This window comes from Myxocyprinus asiaticus, chromosome 41, assembly GCF_019703515.2.
Source record: "Myxocyprinus asiaticus isolate MX2 ecotype Aquarium Trade chromosome 41, UBuf_Myxa_2, whole genome shotgun sequence".
Taxonomy (NCBI): domain Eukaryota; kingdom Metazoa; phylum Chordata; class Actinopteri; order Cypriniformes; family Catostomidae; genus Myxocyprinus; species Myxocyprinus asiaticus.
In genome coordinates this window covers 15,804,785-15,823,236 of record NC_059384.1, presented here as the reverse complement: position 1 = coordinate 15,823,236, position 18,452 = coordinate 15,804,785, and the positions used below count along the sequence as shown (strand labels likewise).

The following is an 18,452-nucleotide window of genomic DNA, read 5'->3' as shown; positions in this document are numbered from 1 at the left end:
GATCGCTGGTCTCTTGGGAATTCATTTTTTTTTTTTTTTTTACCATAGTCATCTAATGCAGAATTTCAAGGAAGTTTTTTCTTTGGAATTTCTCTTAGAATTTTTTTTTTTCTCAGTGTGTGTATGTGTCTTCCATATCAGGATACGGTGACACTTGTTGGAGTGTTCCGTAACAGGCAGTGTGTAGGGCTTGGATGAGTTCCCTTTCCTGTCTGTAAATCATCCCCGCCATATTTCCGAAGTTCCAACCTCTCATCCACTTCACACACTAACTTCCAGGCATTTATCCCAATATCTTATCCATGCCAATTCTTTAAGGTCCCTAATCTTTGGAGCATGGTTCTGGTGGCCCATTGTGATGGGTATTTGTCCGTGACTTTGTGCCCACCGCCCTGTACCCCTCCCTGGCTTTGACGACTCTCTCTGATTGCTTTTCCTATTTGGCTGAGACAGTAATCTGTCCTCGTATGTCCCACCCTGATCATGACAACAGCACTTCTCAAACACACACACACACACACACACACACACACTCCATTTCCAGAAAAGTCTCTTACTCTCTATAACACAAATGCACACACACACAGAGTGAGAGACTTCAAACAGTTATTTGTTTTACCACAAACACTCATTCATTCTTGAGTCTTGAGTATGCCTGCGTACAGTATTATGAACTCATCATGTGAACGGGACATAGAAAAGTGTAGTGGGTCATTATAAAATCTACACTGTTCTGTTTTCTAAAAATACACCAGTGAGAACTTCTCATACACAATTTTGAGAACCAAACAGACCATATTGTACAAATTATTTCAAGCAAATTTAATGTAAAAACATATACATTTGATATGACCACATACATTAGATATTACAAAATACATTTTATCAGCATTCTTACACATTTTGGCAAGTATTAAGATTTACCATAAGTAAGTTAGTTGTATAAAATTATTAAATATTAGAATCATATATTACTCATAGACAATCTGTATAAAAAAGGGACGAATCACATTGGGAAAGACCCGTAGAGTGGAAACCACACACACACACACACACACACACACACACTCTCAAATGACCATTCTCTCACACACACACACTTACACATGCACATGCAAGCATACAAACAGGCAGGATCATTTCAGCACAAAATAAAGCAACTGTTATACACAGCATCACCATGAAGTGGAAGAGTGTGGCATAAGATAGACACAGTTTGACAGAGGATGACACAGAACTGTTGTCCCTCATTTGTGGCCCATTGGAACTCCTACACAGCAGGCATTCTGGGCCGAGTCTAGTCTGGAAAAAAATATTAGAATTCCAAATAGTGAGCCTCGGTTTCTCTGCCCTCCTTGGCTCATGTTGAGATGTAGATAAAGAATATTTCATTATGTACAATCTGAACTCACAGCTTTTGTGGATGTTAGAACTATAACAGATGGTTTGGGCTTGCAAATGGAGGCTTGGTTCATACATCCTTTATAGTACCACTCAAGAACTCAAAAAGCAAAGCAGCACCAGGCAGTGTATGGATGGGGATAGCATTCTTCTTGCACAAAAAGTGTGACAGAACAGTGAAGACAAACATGATATCCAATTGATGAAAGAGGAATAAATAAGAATGTAGTTCCAGGGGTGTAGAGATATCAACCTCTCCCTCCTGTGTGAGCTCAGCTGTTCTAGCCCCTGTGTGCTGGGGATAGTTTCGTAGCATGCGCTGCTGTAGAGGGGAACAAGAGATGGCATGCTTCTAGTCATGTCTCTGGGGTGGCTGCCGTGGAAACCATTCTGGCTGGATAAGGAAGGTGGCACACGCCTTTTGAGGGACATTGGCAGTTGTTGGGATGGGGGAAGGGTTGGTGGATAATCCATAACTGGCAAGGGTGTCTATGTGGCAGGACAGGTGAATGGCCGGTTAATGGACAGGGGCAATGGAGGGACTGGTAATGTGGGGCAGAGGGTGGGGGTTTTCGGGGGGGGGGGGAGTGTGGGATCAGGGACTCTCAAGAATAGATCAAGCTCCTTAGGAAGCGGACTGTGCCACGTTTGAAGACGGAGGGACAATCACGCTGCTGGGAAGCTGTCTCGCGTCAGGGAGGAAGCCAAACAACGAGAGGAAAAGCGCTCTGATTTTTTGCACAGGAAGCCCGTCTGCGCCTCCTGCCTGGCTGAGATAAGAGTGCTGCTGTTCCCATGGCCGAGCTCAAGCCCATCCAGCCGCTATCAGGCCGGCCCGGCCCACAACTCCACTCTCCCTGGGCCTCCTCCATCACAGCGTCAGGCCAGCCGCGCCGGGCTGCTATAAAGAATAAGGGCCTGAGTCAGGATCCAGCCAGTCAAGACCTCTCAACAGAACGTACATACAATACCTTTCAATTCTCAATTCTTAAACAGTTGTTTACCTTTTGTATGACCCCTGAAATACTTTAATTGTTGCAATGACGGGTGTCTAATCAATAGTACAAATGATCAGGTATATAACTTTTTAACTCAAAATGAAAATTATATCAGATAAGACACCAAAGCATTTCTTCAGAAGGAATGCAGGATGGCTGGCACATTATTCCTTTTCCTCTGAGGGATATTTCATTTTCAGTTCTTTTAGGAAGTACATCTGTGTACTCCAAGAATGGGCTGAGCAAATGTCACCAATCTCTTTTATAGAAAAGAGGCTTTTTTAATAATGTGATGTAAAACTTTTAGGGCATGTTGGATTTCATAAACTATAAGCTTGAACGGAAGTGTGCTCGTATGTGTCTATGTGCTAGTGTGTATCTGTCTATTCGCAAATATGTTATGGAATGTATGCGAATGGGTATTTCTTTGGGATGTTCTCCTGTGAGTAATGCTTGATATATTTTTCTCATGAGAACAGTGGATATGTGGTATGTCATACATTGAAGAAGGCATGACAGGATGTGTCTGAGCAATCACAATAATAAACAGCCAGCATTCTGCACAGGAAGTTCATTAAATCATAGTGTTTGATTTAGAAACGAACAAATCGTGCTTGTAAGCACGGAACTGCCTTCTTTTGAAGTGCTTTTTTCTGTACTTTCAACTCCGAGTTAAATTCAGTTCTGTGACTGTACCAGGCACACACTCACACAAATACAAACACATACACACAAGTGTCTGCATCCACGCTAAAATGAATAGAGACTCGCACATGAAAGGGATTCTCAAGCATCTGTTCTACAGGCTAAGAGGAAACCCTGTCTGAACACATGCTGAAATAGACAAAACAGGTCTGTGTACACAAACACACACACTCATGTGTATGTGTGTATATATAGACACATGTCTCCAGTCATATGTGCATTCATTCTAAATCAAACACTGTGACCAGGTACAGTGTGAAACAGCTTTTTATGCTTTTCATAAAAATGGTTTCAGGACATTACGCAATGATGGAGAGGATATCTAACTTAGTGTAGTGTGGGAAATCCAAACCTAGCAAAATTACATTGTCTCAGAAGTGTTTTTTCATCTGAATCTACTACCAAATTAAAAGTGACTGAATTTTTGGCCCTGACCCAGTATTCTTTAGTGTATCCTTTTCCTCTGTGACTAAAGGGCTATGAGGACAAACCAATAATGAAGGAAATGATTTCAAATTTAGAAAGTACATAGTAATGCTTTCACTTTTTACAGTAAAAACATGATGGGGGGAAATAAAACGATATTTTAGAGAGCTTGGAGAGGTCTAATAAACTAGGTAACCCTATAACCTTCCTAAAATAGGGTCTGTGCTGAGCATTACCATTTTTTATGTGAATAGGCAACTTCTAGATTGCCTGTTTTCTCACTCTAATAAGATGATGTATTTGATCAGGGGTCCAAATACAATAAACGGTAAGTACAATTATTATATATAATTTCCAAATACATCGATCACCACTTTATTTCCCATGTCATAGGAATCAACTATGTGCTTATGTCTGTATGATGAACTTACAGGCCTTTAGGAGGGCATGGATGCCAGAGCCATTGGATTTGAGGTGGTGGAACACCATAAGGGGTGCAGTGCAGGGCTTGTCTGCTGCCTCGCTGGACAGTCCCGGGCTGCTGTGAGGACAATGTCTTCTCTCCAATCTGTGGCTTCACTGTAAACAGAGACAAGCACTGAGTCTAAAAGTCTCACTGTCACACTATCACTCAATTATTGTGTTAGATTTAAAAATATGCTTTAATCACACTTTATAATCTCACCATTTACCACCAACATGATTGTGAGATTCTGGAAAAGTCCATACTGCTGGATTCCAGTTAGGATGGTGTAGATTCCTGCATCTTCTTCAGCAACATCCCGAATGACCAGAGAAAACATGTCCACATGGTAACGAGAACAACGCTCGGCTGCCACCATCCCATCCTTCAACCTAAGCAACAGATTCAGGTGTTGAAGTTATGTTGAAGAAACATGATCATACAGGCTGGTTGAAAGGGAGTGTGTTCGCTTATGTAACCTATGACCAAATAGTTTGTTTCTGTTCATGTTATTTACATGAGCTTTAGTAATCTAATTATCTAATCATGTGAAATCTTACCAGATGATTTCAGGTGCAGGAAAAGCCCTTAGTTTTGGAGTAAGGCGGAAAGATTTTTGTCCTGCAAAAGCCTGAACCACAGGACCATCTCTGTGCTTAAGTCGAATGAAAGGTTGATCTGGGAACAGACAGATATGCAAAAAGAACCATCAGAAACGTACATGTGGAGTAGCCTACTGAGGGATGCAGCTATACTTCTATAAGCTGTAAAACAGAGGTGAGTACAATCCATTAGACGTGGAAATAGAGCATAAAAGTTACGGGGTGAAACCAAATATGGTGACAGTTAGATATGGTCTCTATAATATGACAAATAAATCTGAAATTGCCTGTGGGAAACCATAAGAAACAACAAGAATTGTCCCAAAAACTCACCATAAACAATAACTGTGGTATTAGTCTCTCGCTTCGATGGACCACTTGTCACATGACATTTGTAGAGTCCTCTGTCTGCTTTGCTTAGTCTGGGAATGGTGAGAACACTGTAAAACAGCATGTTGGTTCTGCTCCTTGATATGCGTCTGCTGATAGTGGCAGAGCCATTAACCTGTAGTAAAAACAAGCAGAGCAAATTGTGTCACAAACTCCCATTTTGTTCCTTCAAGAAAAATATAAACACTGTGTTTTTCGCAGGAGAAGAGAGCAGTCTGCAGCAGAAAATAAATATACTATCTTTCATTGCCATCTTAAAGACTAAATAATGTCACATTGCACCATATTACTTATTTTCACCTGCTTTGCACCTACAGAAATATTTTGTGCATGTGTTGGGCTCATGTTAGTGTACTTATGACACTTAGGGTTGCCACCCGTCCCATAAAATATGGGACGCGATTTGTCTCGTAGCTGGTCCTATGGCGTTACGGTGAAATTGTTCAAGATTGTTAATTTCACCTTGATATTTGTTGGAAATTTTGCCTACGGTGGGTAAGGATCCATCTGAAAAGTCCACACATTGTGCAAAGATATTGGAGCATGTAGTAAGGGACCATCTGAAAAGTCTTTACATTGTGTTAAAATGTGCTTAAACAGTGGAGGATGTGGTAAGGGACCATCTGAATGGTGGTGGCATAGTGGACTAAAGCACAGAACATGTGAGCAGAAAGTTGCTGGTTCAATCCCTGCAGCCACCACATTTGTGGTCTTGAGCAAGGCACTAAACTTCAGGTTGCTCTGGGGGGATTGTCACTGTAATAAGTGTACTGTAAGTTGCTTTGGATAAAAGCATCTACCAAATGCATAAATGTAAATCTGAAAATGTCAGTCAACAACTCCAGAGAGAGTGTCATGTATTTTATAACTTAAAAGTGGCAACCCTAATTGCAGTACAAAAAGAGCATAGATTACAACAACGGGACAGTCTAGATTTTCGATTTAACAGCATAATACCAATTTCAAATAAATACCTTTCCTGGGTAAATCCAGCTAATGGACACTCTGGAGTTCCATTCGGCTGTAACAGTGCAATTCAGTGCTAACATCTCCCCCTGTAATGTATGGACCAAACCGGTGCTGTTTAAATACACACTCAGGATCTTATTCACTGTGAAAAGAGGGAAATCGGATACAATATTTGATCAATCCAAGAAGATCCAGAGAAGCAGTAAACCATCACATTTAGGACCCTACTCATGGTTCACCAATTAGCTAATCAATGAAATTAACTTTTAAGTGCTTACCTGGCCTGTGAGTCAAGAACTTGTTGGTGTATTTGACTCCATTAATGATAGTCTCACAGGAGAAAAGTCCAATGTAGAAGAATGTGGGACTACGGATGATGAAACCTTGCCTGCTGTTCCAGATTATGTTTCTGTGATCAGGAGCTAACCGGTGGACAGGAAACTAAAAAGATACAAAAGAAAAATTATTCTGAAAAACTTTGACAGCTACAGAATAAGCTATTGCATATTTTTAGGTAGGAAAAATGGTTACACAGATTTTTGTTTTCACTAGATTTGTATTGGTGTGGATTTTAAAAACAAACTTGAACTTTCAGTTTAAACCTGATTTGGCTGGGACTCACAAGGTTTCTAATGGGTTCCACAGTGCACCGTCCTTCAGAAATTCTTGGAGAGCAGTAATATGATTTTGTTTACCTCCATGTTCAATGGAGGAAATGTTTACAGGCTTAGATGTGACACTGTGGAAGTGTCCTGCCCTTCCTCAGGGGAACAGGTGAATGCTTTTCTCGCAGTGTGAGATAGTCAACTATCCTTGTTCCTTGGAAGCACTACTGCATTAGATCCTTTAGCCAGGGTGTAGCAACCATTAAAACTGCACTTGTAGAAATGTATAAGTTCACCCTCCAAACATTTTGAGAAATAATTATTATATTTTAAATTTAGCTACAATGCAAAGAAAAAAATGGTTGCCAGACCAAGCAGAAGCCTCTGGCAAGAGAGATGATAGCGTTCACAGTGGACTAAACGAACGTGCAAACTGTAAGTGGTGATCCTACTATGGCTAACAATTTCATAACAATGTCTAACCCTAACCCCAACCCTAACCCTAACCCATCCAAGTAGTAGCTAGCCTCTCGCTAACATCTCTCAAGATGGCAGCCCTCTCTCTGTTCAGCACCTAAGAGGATGTGGAAACGTGACCCCAGTCCATCTCCTCACATCCTGTTACTACAGGATATAGACATTGTGGCTAGGCCCTTAGGTCAGCTTCTGGAAGGGCCCCACTGGCTCCTTTCACAGCTTCAGTGAGAGCACAGCTGCCTGGGTATTGTTCCCTATGCGAGAGGTGCAAGATTAAAGATACACAGCCAAGTGCAAAATCCTCTCAGGAAAAAAACACTCTACCACCGTGTGACATTAGGGTGGAGAGAGTTTGTATTTTTAGAACGATTACCTTTTGTATATCTGTGCACTTTGTCAGAAAGGACATAAACAAAGCAAACAGAAATTAAATGTGGTGCTTTTCTGAGCTGGAGGGAGGATAGGGATGTCATATCGCTAGCATATCCTAAAACAGTTTCCATCCTGCATGAGAGGAGCCAAAGGCAGTGCGAGGTAAACTGGTCAACTTGTTCTTTTCCGTTTCCCCTTCTCATCTGAAATTCATCCTGAAATGCTTCAGGCCATTTTTAAACTCTCTTGAGGGAGTTGTTACCATATTTGAACCAAACCTATTTCTCCAGAGATTTGTGGTGTATTTTGTCATTGCATAACACATACAGCATGGCGCAGTGGAGAGTGTTTCAGTGCTTATGACATGTAAGAACTGTTGGCTCGTGGGAACTTAGGTTCAAGGCCGCTTGTGTTATGTCCCGATTCCAATTCCTCCTCTATCTCTCTCTCAGCTTTCCTTTCTCTCTCTCTTGAATGTTCTATGAAATAAAACTACACCAAAGTAAAATTACACACAGTTAGTGCAGATACTAGCTTGTTCAAGGTTACTTCTTTAACAACAATTCTGACACTGTTAACATGCTTTTTTCAATGGAAAAAGCTTAATTCCACCATGCCAACAGCTGTGGAAGACATCAGCAAGTATGTGGTTGTGGGGCATGTGGTGGGGGCACTTTGGACACAGCGTCATCTCCTGGTGTGCATGCAGTGCCAACAGTACAAAGGAAGCTGGGGGCGCCACTTGCTCTGAGCATCGGTTTAAAGTATCTATGTCATGCTGAGCCAGACAGAGGTTTGTACACCCCCGCCCCATGCCCACACAATCACACACACACACATCCGAAATGGCACAAAAAGATGCATGCCCTTATAACCTGGAGTGATGATGAGATAAAGACAGGGGGAGGACTAATTTGTGAATGAGATTCCAGCTAGAAGATAAAGTCCCTGCATGGTAAAGGAAGCTGCAATTGTTTTAGTAGCTTGACTGGTAGAGCATGGTGCTTGTAACACCAAGGTCATCGGTTTGATTCCCATGGGTATGCATGCACTGATACAATGTACTGTATAGGTTGAATGCACTGTAAATAACAGCAAGTTGCTTTGTGTGAACGTTTATGTCAAATGTGTAAATGTAATGTAAATTGGTACTGTGAAAAGGTTACGAGTAGGGCAGGGTATGGATACAGATTTCCTGATTCAATTTGATTCCTATTCACAAGCTCATGATTCGATTCCGATTCGATTCATATCAGTATATTTCAGTTATGATGTCCCTTTTACTTACATAAGAAAGAAGTTTTCCCCCAGCTAATGCTGTCAATTTTACAGGGGACCCTTTAACTAGATACATTATGAAAATAATAATTTTACTAGTTATATTTTATTCTTTTATTTTATTTTTTATCATTTTGGTCACATTTTGGCTTTTTAAAAATGAACAAATCCATGTATTCAATCAATAAATAAGATATTATATTTCATATATAATTTTTTTGTTGCATGTTTATAGTTTAATTGCATAATATGTACTATTTACAAGTATTTACAATGATTTGTTGAACACGTGCTAAAAGCGGTACTGTCTTTTTAACAAAACCGGCATTTCTGTAAAGAGCGTCTATAAATGAGGACTCCAATGGATTTATCTTATCCGTGCCAGGCATGATTATAATTAAATGTTTATTTTTTTGTTGTTTTTGAACAGAAATGCTTTGAAAAGAGACATTGTTCAATGACAAATGGGTCGCATGGATCTTGTCTTTGGATACACATTGCATGGAACATCTTTTACTCCCAGCACGCATTGAAAGTATCTCGCTGCTGAATACTCCACCACTCTAATAAAAAAATTACTAGTGAGTGAAATCTAAACATTTACCAGCCAGTTGTCAAATATATACATTTTAGTCTCATCAAAATTTGGTTGCAAATGCCAGTGATTTCCTCTCACTGTTGTGGAGGGTTGAGCATGGAGTAAAAGATCGATCTCGGGATTTAAAAATCAATATTTTTACCCACACCTAGTTTTGGGAAATCTTTTTTTTTTTTTTTTTTTTTTTTTTTTTTTTTACGGGAAATCTTATGGACTATGAGGAGGCAGATTGGAAAAGGTAGAGAAGATAAAATGAGATCTGAGAAAGCCACTGTGCAATTAGTACAGCATATGTAATGATAATGATGCTTGTATGCTTTTGACATGTACGCTATCAGACAGGGTGTCGTGCACCTAATTTTTATGAGGGGGCACCAGGATCAACCAAGCCCAACCCACCACCGCCATTTATGCAAAGTTCATATTTCTGCAACAAGTCATATAAATCACAGGAAACGGTATAAAACACCTGTTTTAATCAGTAATTGTATCAGTAATGGTTTCATTCAGTTGCATGTGTACACCTTCAGACAGTTTTACATCGCTTTCTTGTGCTCTTGCCACTTCTTTTGTGCACATATTTTCCATACACGACATAAGAGGCAGTGCAAAATGTGTCTCAGCTCAATAGAGAGTGAGCTGAAGCCTATCTCTGAAGAAGATGAACATGTAGCCTTCCCCTGAATGAGGTGATTACTGTAAATGTAGTTCTTTTTAACATGTATCTATTACCATTACATTCTATTTTATAAAAATGAAATAAAAACTTTTTCAAGGAAAAAATCATAATTGCATTCCTGTGGGATTTAATCTCAGGGTATGCACAACAACCTAACCAAGAAAACAAGTGTATTGTCAAGGGGGGTTTGAGCATATTCCCTAGGTTGAAGATTTTAATTTTCTTGAGTATGTATGTATCTATTGGCTAAATCATTTCTAAAAGAGGCCTTTCCATTAAGCGGCCATATTGGACCCCTGGAGTTGTTTTTCATGGGCATTTTTTACATTTTAAGACGGCACTGTTGGGCCATAATCTGGCACAACAGTTCTAATTCATGTTTCACCTTTGTGGTTTTAATAAACTATAATTGTCACATACAACAGTGCATCATGAGTTATTAGGATTTATAATGAATATATTAATTAATTACATTTCAATAACACAAAGGCTAGGGATGTGTAAAACGGAATAATTTCAAAAGCGACTAGTCAGTGGGTTACGTCGATGATTAGTCAAAGCCCTGTATAAATAGGTTGGAGTCCTTTCCACAAGACACCAATCAGACGCATTTCTTAGACACTAAGCACAGCCCTTCAATAGGATAACAGACATTCAAAAAATAAATAAGCGTAATAACTATAACCTTTGTTTGCACAAAACTGTCAAAGTCATCCAAATCCGAGCGGAAAAGTCCGATAGTAAAATATTGTTGTGGTGCTTTGTTTGGTGTAGCGGTGTTTTTCACCCTTAGATGCATGCTACATAACAAGTAAAATTCATAAATTTGATTATAAAAGAAGTAAAGGCAATAGAACAAATAAAAAAAACCTAGAATGCCTAAAACAGCATGTGGGTAGTAACATTACGCATAGCTACTCATAAAATAATCATGATATATGCATTCAGGTGTATTAACTAAGTACAAAACAAGAAATAAGAGATCACTAATAACACTAAAAAACAATAGATATGGTGTAATAGTACATTTACAAAGGCGTGAAATAATGTAATGTTATTTAATGAGGAGCAAATTTAGCCTACCTCTATTTCATAAATGAATTACAAGGGCCAAATTCTTAAGTTTGACCTCTAATTTCAACTACAGAGAATTTAAACCTACACTTAAAAAAATGTAAATATAGAAATAAAAGGACACATAAAACATATCAAATATCAACTTTAGAACAATCAAACCAAACATTAATTTACACAAGGTAGCCTAACTCACTCTTGGATGATAGTCTAAGATTCTAAATTCCAGGTCGAAAGTCAGTGTTTCAAAATACTACAATAATAAATGAATGGCTCATATGTAGGCTATAATTTTTTTTTTAAATAATCTGTCGATGCATTTAAAACAAATAAAGAACTGAACAGGGCATCGAATTTTAAATATAGGCCTCACCATGATAAAATGAAATGTGTTTTAAATGGCAGCTTTTTATAATCCGCAGAGAGATTTTTTTAAAATGTATTATTCATGAGAAATCAAAAAGAAAATAACAAGTTTCCACCCAAAAATGCTCACAGTAAATAATAAAAATATTCTTGATATTTCACAGAAAATTCATAAAGAAATGCAAGATGTAGGGAAAGGGAATGAGGATGTACAATTTTATAAAAGAGAAGAACCCATAAACGAGAGAGTCGCTGCACCGTTTACAGTAACAGTGACTGGATGAATACTGTGGAAATGTTGCCAAGCAAACCATATCTGTTTGTCTTTCATCTTCTGAAACATGCTAAGAAAACTGCCTTTCATTACTTTAAAAAAAAATAAAAAAACATTGTTATATAATGACTGGAAAGGAGAGGAACTGCTGCTTTCTTTAAACATGAAGAAAAGAGTGTGTTACACTGCAAAACCAGTCAAATGCATTTCAGCACCAAAGGAAATGAACAGCAACCGAAAATATCGACAATCTATATTAGACTATGAAAAAACAAAAGACTGACTGTTCTACGGAGACAGACACAGTTAGGAAAGGTTAACTGCACATAAGTTGATTTAATTAATTAGCATTGTGCTTTTCCATATGTGCTCAACCTTCCCCGAGAGCGCGATCCAAGGCAGCCACAGGACGTTGCCTTTAGCGGAACATGTGACTCAGTTGGACTGACAAAAAACTACATTTAGATTTCTGCCACATACACATTCTTTTTTACATGCAATAATCATTAAATGTAATTATCAATGGTAAAAATATGTTTTTGGAAGTTCAGATAATCCATTTAAAATCCTCTTGGCTCAAATATCTGAGGGGGCACGTGCTCCCTTACTTTGAATGGGCATGACAACTCTGCTAACAGACATAGCGAAAAGCAGGGGCATTTCTAGGATTAAAAAATATCAGGATCTAAGGGTATGGGTAATGTTTTAAATTATGCCACTATTCTTTTATGTCCGTAAAAGAATAGCATCATAATAGGAGGCATCCAAATTATTTAGAGTGAATCGCAAACCAATTCAGAGCATTTTGCCACCCTGTTTGAGCAATTAATTGAAAAGAAAAGACTCAAAAGACTGATTCATTTGTAAATTGTGCATTGCTAGTTCTGATTCTAAACAGTAGGCAGAAAATATTTTAACAACTTACTGAGTGACAATAACCATCATTTACTCAGTAACTCCCGCTTCAGTTCCACTTAAAGAAGTTTCGAACAAAATTTGGGGCTACACTGCAAAACATAATTTTTATAATAACATAATATAATAACATAGCATTTTTGTCTTATTTTCCGTTAAAAATATCTAAACATCCTTAAAACTAGATAAATTTACTTGAGAAACAATATCATGATATTTTGTCTTGTTTTTAGATAAATCTAACAAATTTTGTGTTTTGTAACTTATCTTACAACAAGAAAAAACTATTTGGCAATGAAAGAGGTATGAAAAATAAACTTTTCTTCTATTTGAATCAAGGTTTTTATTCTTACCCCATTGTTATAAGCATAAATAAGCATAAAAAGAAAAAATATCGTAATTTTGCTTCTCAAGTAAATTAATCTTGTTTTAAGAATGTTTAGATATTTTAACTGGAAAGCCAGACAAAAATACATAGTAAGTTTTGCAGTGTAGACTAAAATCGTTCTGGGCTTGAGAATTTGCCCTTGTGACGCCCCTGGCAAAAAGCAAATTTGATGTTTAGTTGAAGTTTTCGAGGATCAAAATGTGCAATGTTTTACCTTGTGTTCATAGAGTGTAAGTTAGAGAAGCCAATATGAATACAAAGTGAAGGCTGATGTGTTTTATGAAACACTGAGTGTTTCAAATCATACAACTGGGACACTCACCTTGACCAATGAGACTTTGGCATCTGGGTTTGTGACCCTGCAGGGGAAGATCAAGGGCTCTCCCTCCTTCATGTACACCACATCTGGGATCTCAGACTGCACCTTCACAAATGGCCGCTGACTATCTGAAACGCCAATACTGAGGTCAGGAACAAACAGACACACACATATACACGGCATACAAATGGTAAACACTGACAACAATCTAGAGTCAGCAAAAAATTATTGTTCTCAAATGCTCTCTCTCTTTTGTTTTCCAGCTTGGTTGCACTTTCGATCTAATTGCAATATTCTTGTGGTAATGAAAGGCTTTGGGTGTTGCTCGCCCCATTGTTTGGTGCTCTGGTGTTATTAAAAGAAGGGAAAAAAAATCTCTGAACATTTTAACAAAAGTACCCCAAGGACTCCTGGATTCTTCCTTGTTGTGCTTTGATTCAATATAAAGGACGAAGGGTGAGGCTAAATGGACATGGCCACAGGAGCGATTGATGGTCCTCAGGGGCCTTGTTGGATAACCGGGGGCCACACCTAGTGACCTGAGGCACCTCTGTTCCATGCCTAGACTTGCTTAATGCCTGAACAGGGAGGATCACACCAGTCACAGTGCCTCTTCTGGCCCTTCATGCCCTCAAGGTGCTCACTCCCATGCACAGACATGTATCCTAACAAACATACATACAACCCTTCTGCCAAGAAGACTTTGTATCCTCTATTCTTGTCTCCAACTTGCCCCTCCCCCCCATGAGCAGCACAGGATGCGGATGGCCGGGCTGAGGGAGATTGATAAGGCCATGTACCCTGGGAAAGGCTGCCCATGAGCTTAGCCTTTCAACAGCTGGGGCTATTTCGGTCCCAATGAGGTAGCACGTAAATGAAAGTTATGGTTTACATATAGTCAAAAGTGAGGAAGGACCAAAAAATGCCAATGTGAAATGATGCCAGACACACACTTAGTGGGATATGTGGCTCAAGAGAAAATGGTGTTTAGATATTATTGGCTTCCTAAGACTTCCTGTTTACTCTTAAGGAACAGGAATGGTCAGTGAGATGCACAGCTATTGAATGGAGGATGGAGGGTTTAAGTATGAGTAAATGAGTGTTCACCTGAAGTTTCTTACCTGTGATGTAGACGTACACAGAGGCTTGTTTGCGCTGCTTTTGGCGATACCTGCAGCGGTAAGAGCCGGTGTGTTGGGCTAAAGCAGGACTGAGGGTCAGGCGGCTACAGTACTGGTTATTTTTCTTCCCACAATGAGACTCCTCTATTTGGGTGCCATGGTAGACTTTTGGAACGCCAGATGGCATAACCCACTGGAGCTCCCACCGTCCCCTGAAATAATTAAAAAACTAGTAATTTCCACCTTGCTTTCCTACAACATTATCACATTGATCAACAAGTATGCTTTTGAGCAGCATACATTCCCATCTTTCATACATGCAACTTTACAATCTAAAAAATTAATGGCTTTTAGTCCAGGATCTCAGATCAAATTAATTCTGAACCAAATAGTTGAACAAAATATATATTGGTAAATTAAAAGGTGTACATAGTTTGGTTTATCACACTGCAAATTTTGTACTACTCTTCAGTAAAAGTTCTTGGACTAAAAGCCTCAAGATTTGAGAATTTTGTAATTTGACCAGGTGTGCAGATTCCTTTTTGTGTCTGATTAATTTAGTTTGAATCAACACAGTAAATTACTATTTCTTTTTTGGTGCAGAACAATTTACCTGATATCACTTTACAATAAGGTTCCATTTGTTAACATAAGTTAGTTAACACAAACTAACAACAAATTATACTTTTACAGAATTTATTAATCTTGGTTAATGTTAATTTCAACATATAGTAATACAGTTTTAAAATCAAAAGTTGTATATGTTAACATTAGTGTATATACTATGAAGTAATATGAACTAACAATGAACAATTTTATTTTTATTAACTAACATTAACAAAGATTAATCAGTGCTATAAAAAGTATACTGTTTATTGTTAGGTTGTGATACCTAATACATTAACTATAATGTTAATGAATGGAACCTTATTGTAAAGTGTTACCAATTACTTTCACTTTTAAAATCTCTCCAACTTTTCACTCCATATTGCCTTTCTTTTTACATACCTGCTGACCAAAGTCATGTATCACCCCTGTTAATAATAAAGTAGTATGTAACTCATCCAAAACTCACTCTGAACCACATTCTCCCCCTTTAGACCTGAACTTGAATACAAATAAGGATCACTCACCTGCATCTTAGCTGAAGTGTCTGATTTCTCTCTATAATAAGCTGCTTCTGTGTAACATCCAACACTGGAGAACTGAACCTTCCTTTTGTGTCTGTGTCTTTCAGATAGAAATCAGAAAAGCATGTTAGAGACTGCTGAAAAAGATTTCACTTACAGCATCAAAGAGTGATATTAACCACATTTGGGAGATAAATGTAATATAAGTCTATTTAAAACTCATAAGCATATAACTAAGGGCCTTGATCTTTCAAACTCTTACATCAAAATGGCAAACAAAAATCACACACACACACACACACAATTTATTTTCAGTGGTATTATCAGCAGTTATTAAGAATTGGTTAGGAGTTCTTGAGGACCTCTACAAGGGAAGGGTGATGCATCTAAAAAAAAAAAAATAGTTTAATAGAATGTGTAAACGAATGACTAATACAATGAGGTTCATAATTTGTGTTCATTTAGAGAGTAATTCCTATGGTGCATGATATCTGAACTAAAACATTTCTATTAAAAATGGTCAAATAGCCTAAATAATTGTTTAAATTAACTTTATTCAAGTAAAAATATTATTAAATATGACTGAATCAATTGGAAAACATTAGGCTGCACAAGCAAAAGTAACTTGTAAGGGCCAAGTCAGGTAGCTATAGCTTTTTCCACTTTGATTATATATACTTAAATATCATAAATGTATGAGACAAAATATGCTATTATTGTCATATCTTATTAAAATAAAATTAGACAAATTTTGTTTATTTATTTATTTAAATTCTTCTGATTTTCTCACCAGTTATAGGCTATAACATGCAGTTAATTTAGTCATGACCGGCGGGTCAAATTGCCATTCAGAAATTAGCCTAAATGTCATGCCTACAGAATGATTGGACGGCTGTGTATTGAATAATTGCACAGGCCTGTTGTAGCTATAGTCGCCGTGTTTAAAATGATTGACGATAACAACGTGATGCTGTGACATTAATTGCCTAATATGCAAATTGAATTGCTGTTACACTCCCACTCTACTTCATTCACTAATGCAAAAATTATTGTTTGCAGGCTTCGGTTTTTCTTCTTAAAACTGCATCTCATGTCAGCATCCCGTCCCCAATACAATGCGGGTCTCTCTCACCATTGTTGATTGCTTCTTAAATGTTAAAGCATAATTTCCTCTCCATCATTCACACGTTATGCACAGGCCATGCGCCATCTGTACATTATAAAATGGTATTGTGGTAAGGCCAATGAAAAAAGGAAGTGGAGTCAAGCACTTTTTCCCAAACCGAGTCCCGCAAGGGATTTAAACAGGCTCGTTATCAACGCTATGGTTCCCTTTCAGAAACCCCCAAACATGAGCCTTTGGCACTAATTATTGGGTTAAAATCTGCCAATTCAACAAAATCTTTCAGTTTATATTTGATCAAACGCTAACGACCTAGTGCAAATAAGATCTAGGATCGTAAGACCGTGATGGTAGTATCAATTTAGATAAAAAAAACCTAAATGTGAAGGTAAAGTAGACATGAAAGTGAAACATAAAATACGTCATTAAAACGCTGAAGCGACTTTTTAATGCATACCAACGCTCATCTTTTTATTTTATAGCTCCTTTGCTATTCTTGCGCTTACAGATTTTTTTTTCCGATATCGCAATTGTGATGGTGAGCAAAAAAGAATTTGAAAACAATTGCTGTTAAAAGGTTAGTCAAATTGCAACCAATTAAAAATCATAAATAATTTTCAAATATTGCATTCGACGTCTCTTCTATTGTATATGGTTATAAAATGAACAAGAGTAAGCTAAATAAAATAAAAATATATTGAATTATTATTTGAATTATTAATGATAGCCTATCATTGCACTTATGCCAGTTTCATTAGTGAATACGTTTTTTTATTACTTAATTTTATTAATTAATTTTCTTTATGTTAATTGAATTATTAATGATAGCCTATCTTTGCATTTATGCCAGTTTCACTAGTGAATACGTTTTTTTATTACTTAATTTTATTAATTAATTTTCTTTATGTTATTTGAATTATTAATGATAGCCTATCTTTGCATTTATGCCAGTTTCACTAGTGAATACGTTTTTTTTATTAACTTAATTTTATTAATTAATTTACTTTATGAATGAATTAACAATTTTGGGTCTTCTTACGAATTTTGCTAATATCCAATTTTATACCCATTTTACTAATACTTAATTTTTTTCAGCTACAGCTATAACGCCTGTCTGTATGCTTTTGTGCACGCAAATATTAAATATACATGTTTTGCCATTAATCAAGTTCGATTTTCCACCCTGTGATGTGAGTGGTGATTTGTTGGCCAATAATACAGCTAATAACGAACTGTGGACAGTACATCGGTTCACCCCTTGCTTCCTACCCGCGGGTCTGTTTTAGCTATAACACACTGATTAGCGCCGGTTCCTGCCTGCTCAGTGGTCATGACCCCGAAGTCATTTATATTAGAACTTTCATTTCACAAAGTCATCATGCTCAGGAAATAACGCCCTCTCTGATTCAACCGGGGCCAAACATTGGAGACGGATGCCAAGCAAGAGCAGAGAGGTCTCCGCTATCAAAACAACTTGTCCTGGAAAAACACAGACCCCTAGCAACCAACACGTCTAATTTTGTGCATTGCCAGTTGCACAAGGATATTAAAAACGCTGGATAAAGGTGTAGGCGTCCAAAGTCAACCAGTGCGCGAGGCGACGCATGCCATCTTCTCTCAAAGCATCATCAGCAAACAGAAATGATGCTCAGTGTTTTGCCAGACACTCGCATCCTCGCGCATTTCCAAACTGTTCTTCATTCTTTCCATTTGGTGGAGTATCAACAACATATTATGGCACAAACGTTTAATAAGAATAAGCATGGAATGAACAGACTT

General features: G+C 37.8%; 1 protein-coding gene across 1 annotated transcript in view; it reads right to left on the bottom strand.

Moving 5' to 3' along the window:
- Nucleotides 1-18,452, bottom strand: part of flt1 (fms related receptor tyrosine kinase 1) — a 35,179-nt gene that overhangs the window by 16,287 nt on the left and 440 nt on the right. Inside the window, exons 2-10 of the mRNA XM_051682186.1 lie at nucleotides 15,554-15,650; nucleotides 14,421-14,632; nucleotides 13,303-13,427; nucleotides 6,233-6,395; nucleotides 5,960-6,096; nucleotides 4,929-5,100; nucleotides 4,554-4,671; nucleotides 4,216-4,385; nucleotides 3,962-4,109 (exon numbers count right to left, since the gene is read on the bottom strand). Of these exons, the coding sequence (XP_051538146.1) occupies nucleotides 3,962-4,109; nucleotides 4,216-4,385; nucleotides 4,554-4,671; nucleotides 4,929-5,100; nucleotides 5,960-6,096; nucleotides 6,233-6,395; nucleotides 13,303-13,427; nucleotides 14,421-14,632; nucleotides 15,554-15,650 (1,342 nt within the window). The remainder of the gene's footprint in view (nucleotides 1-3,961; nucleotides 4,110-4,215; nucleotides 4,386-4,553; nucleotides 4,672-4,928; nucleotides 5,101-5,959; nucleotides 6,097-6,232; nucleotides 6,396-13,302; nucleotides 13,428-14,420; nucleotides 14,633-15,553; nucleotides 15,651-18,452) is intronic.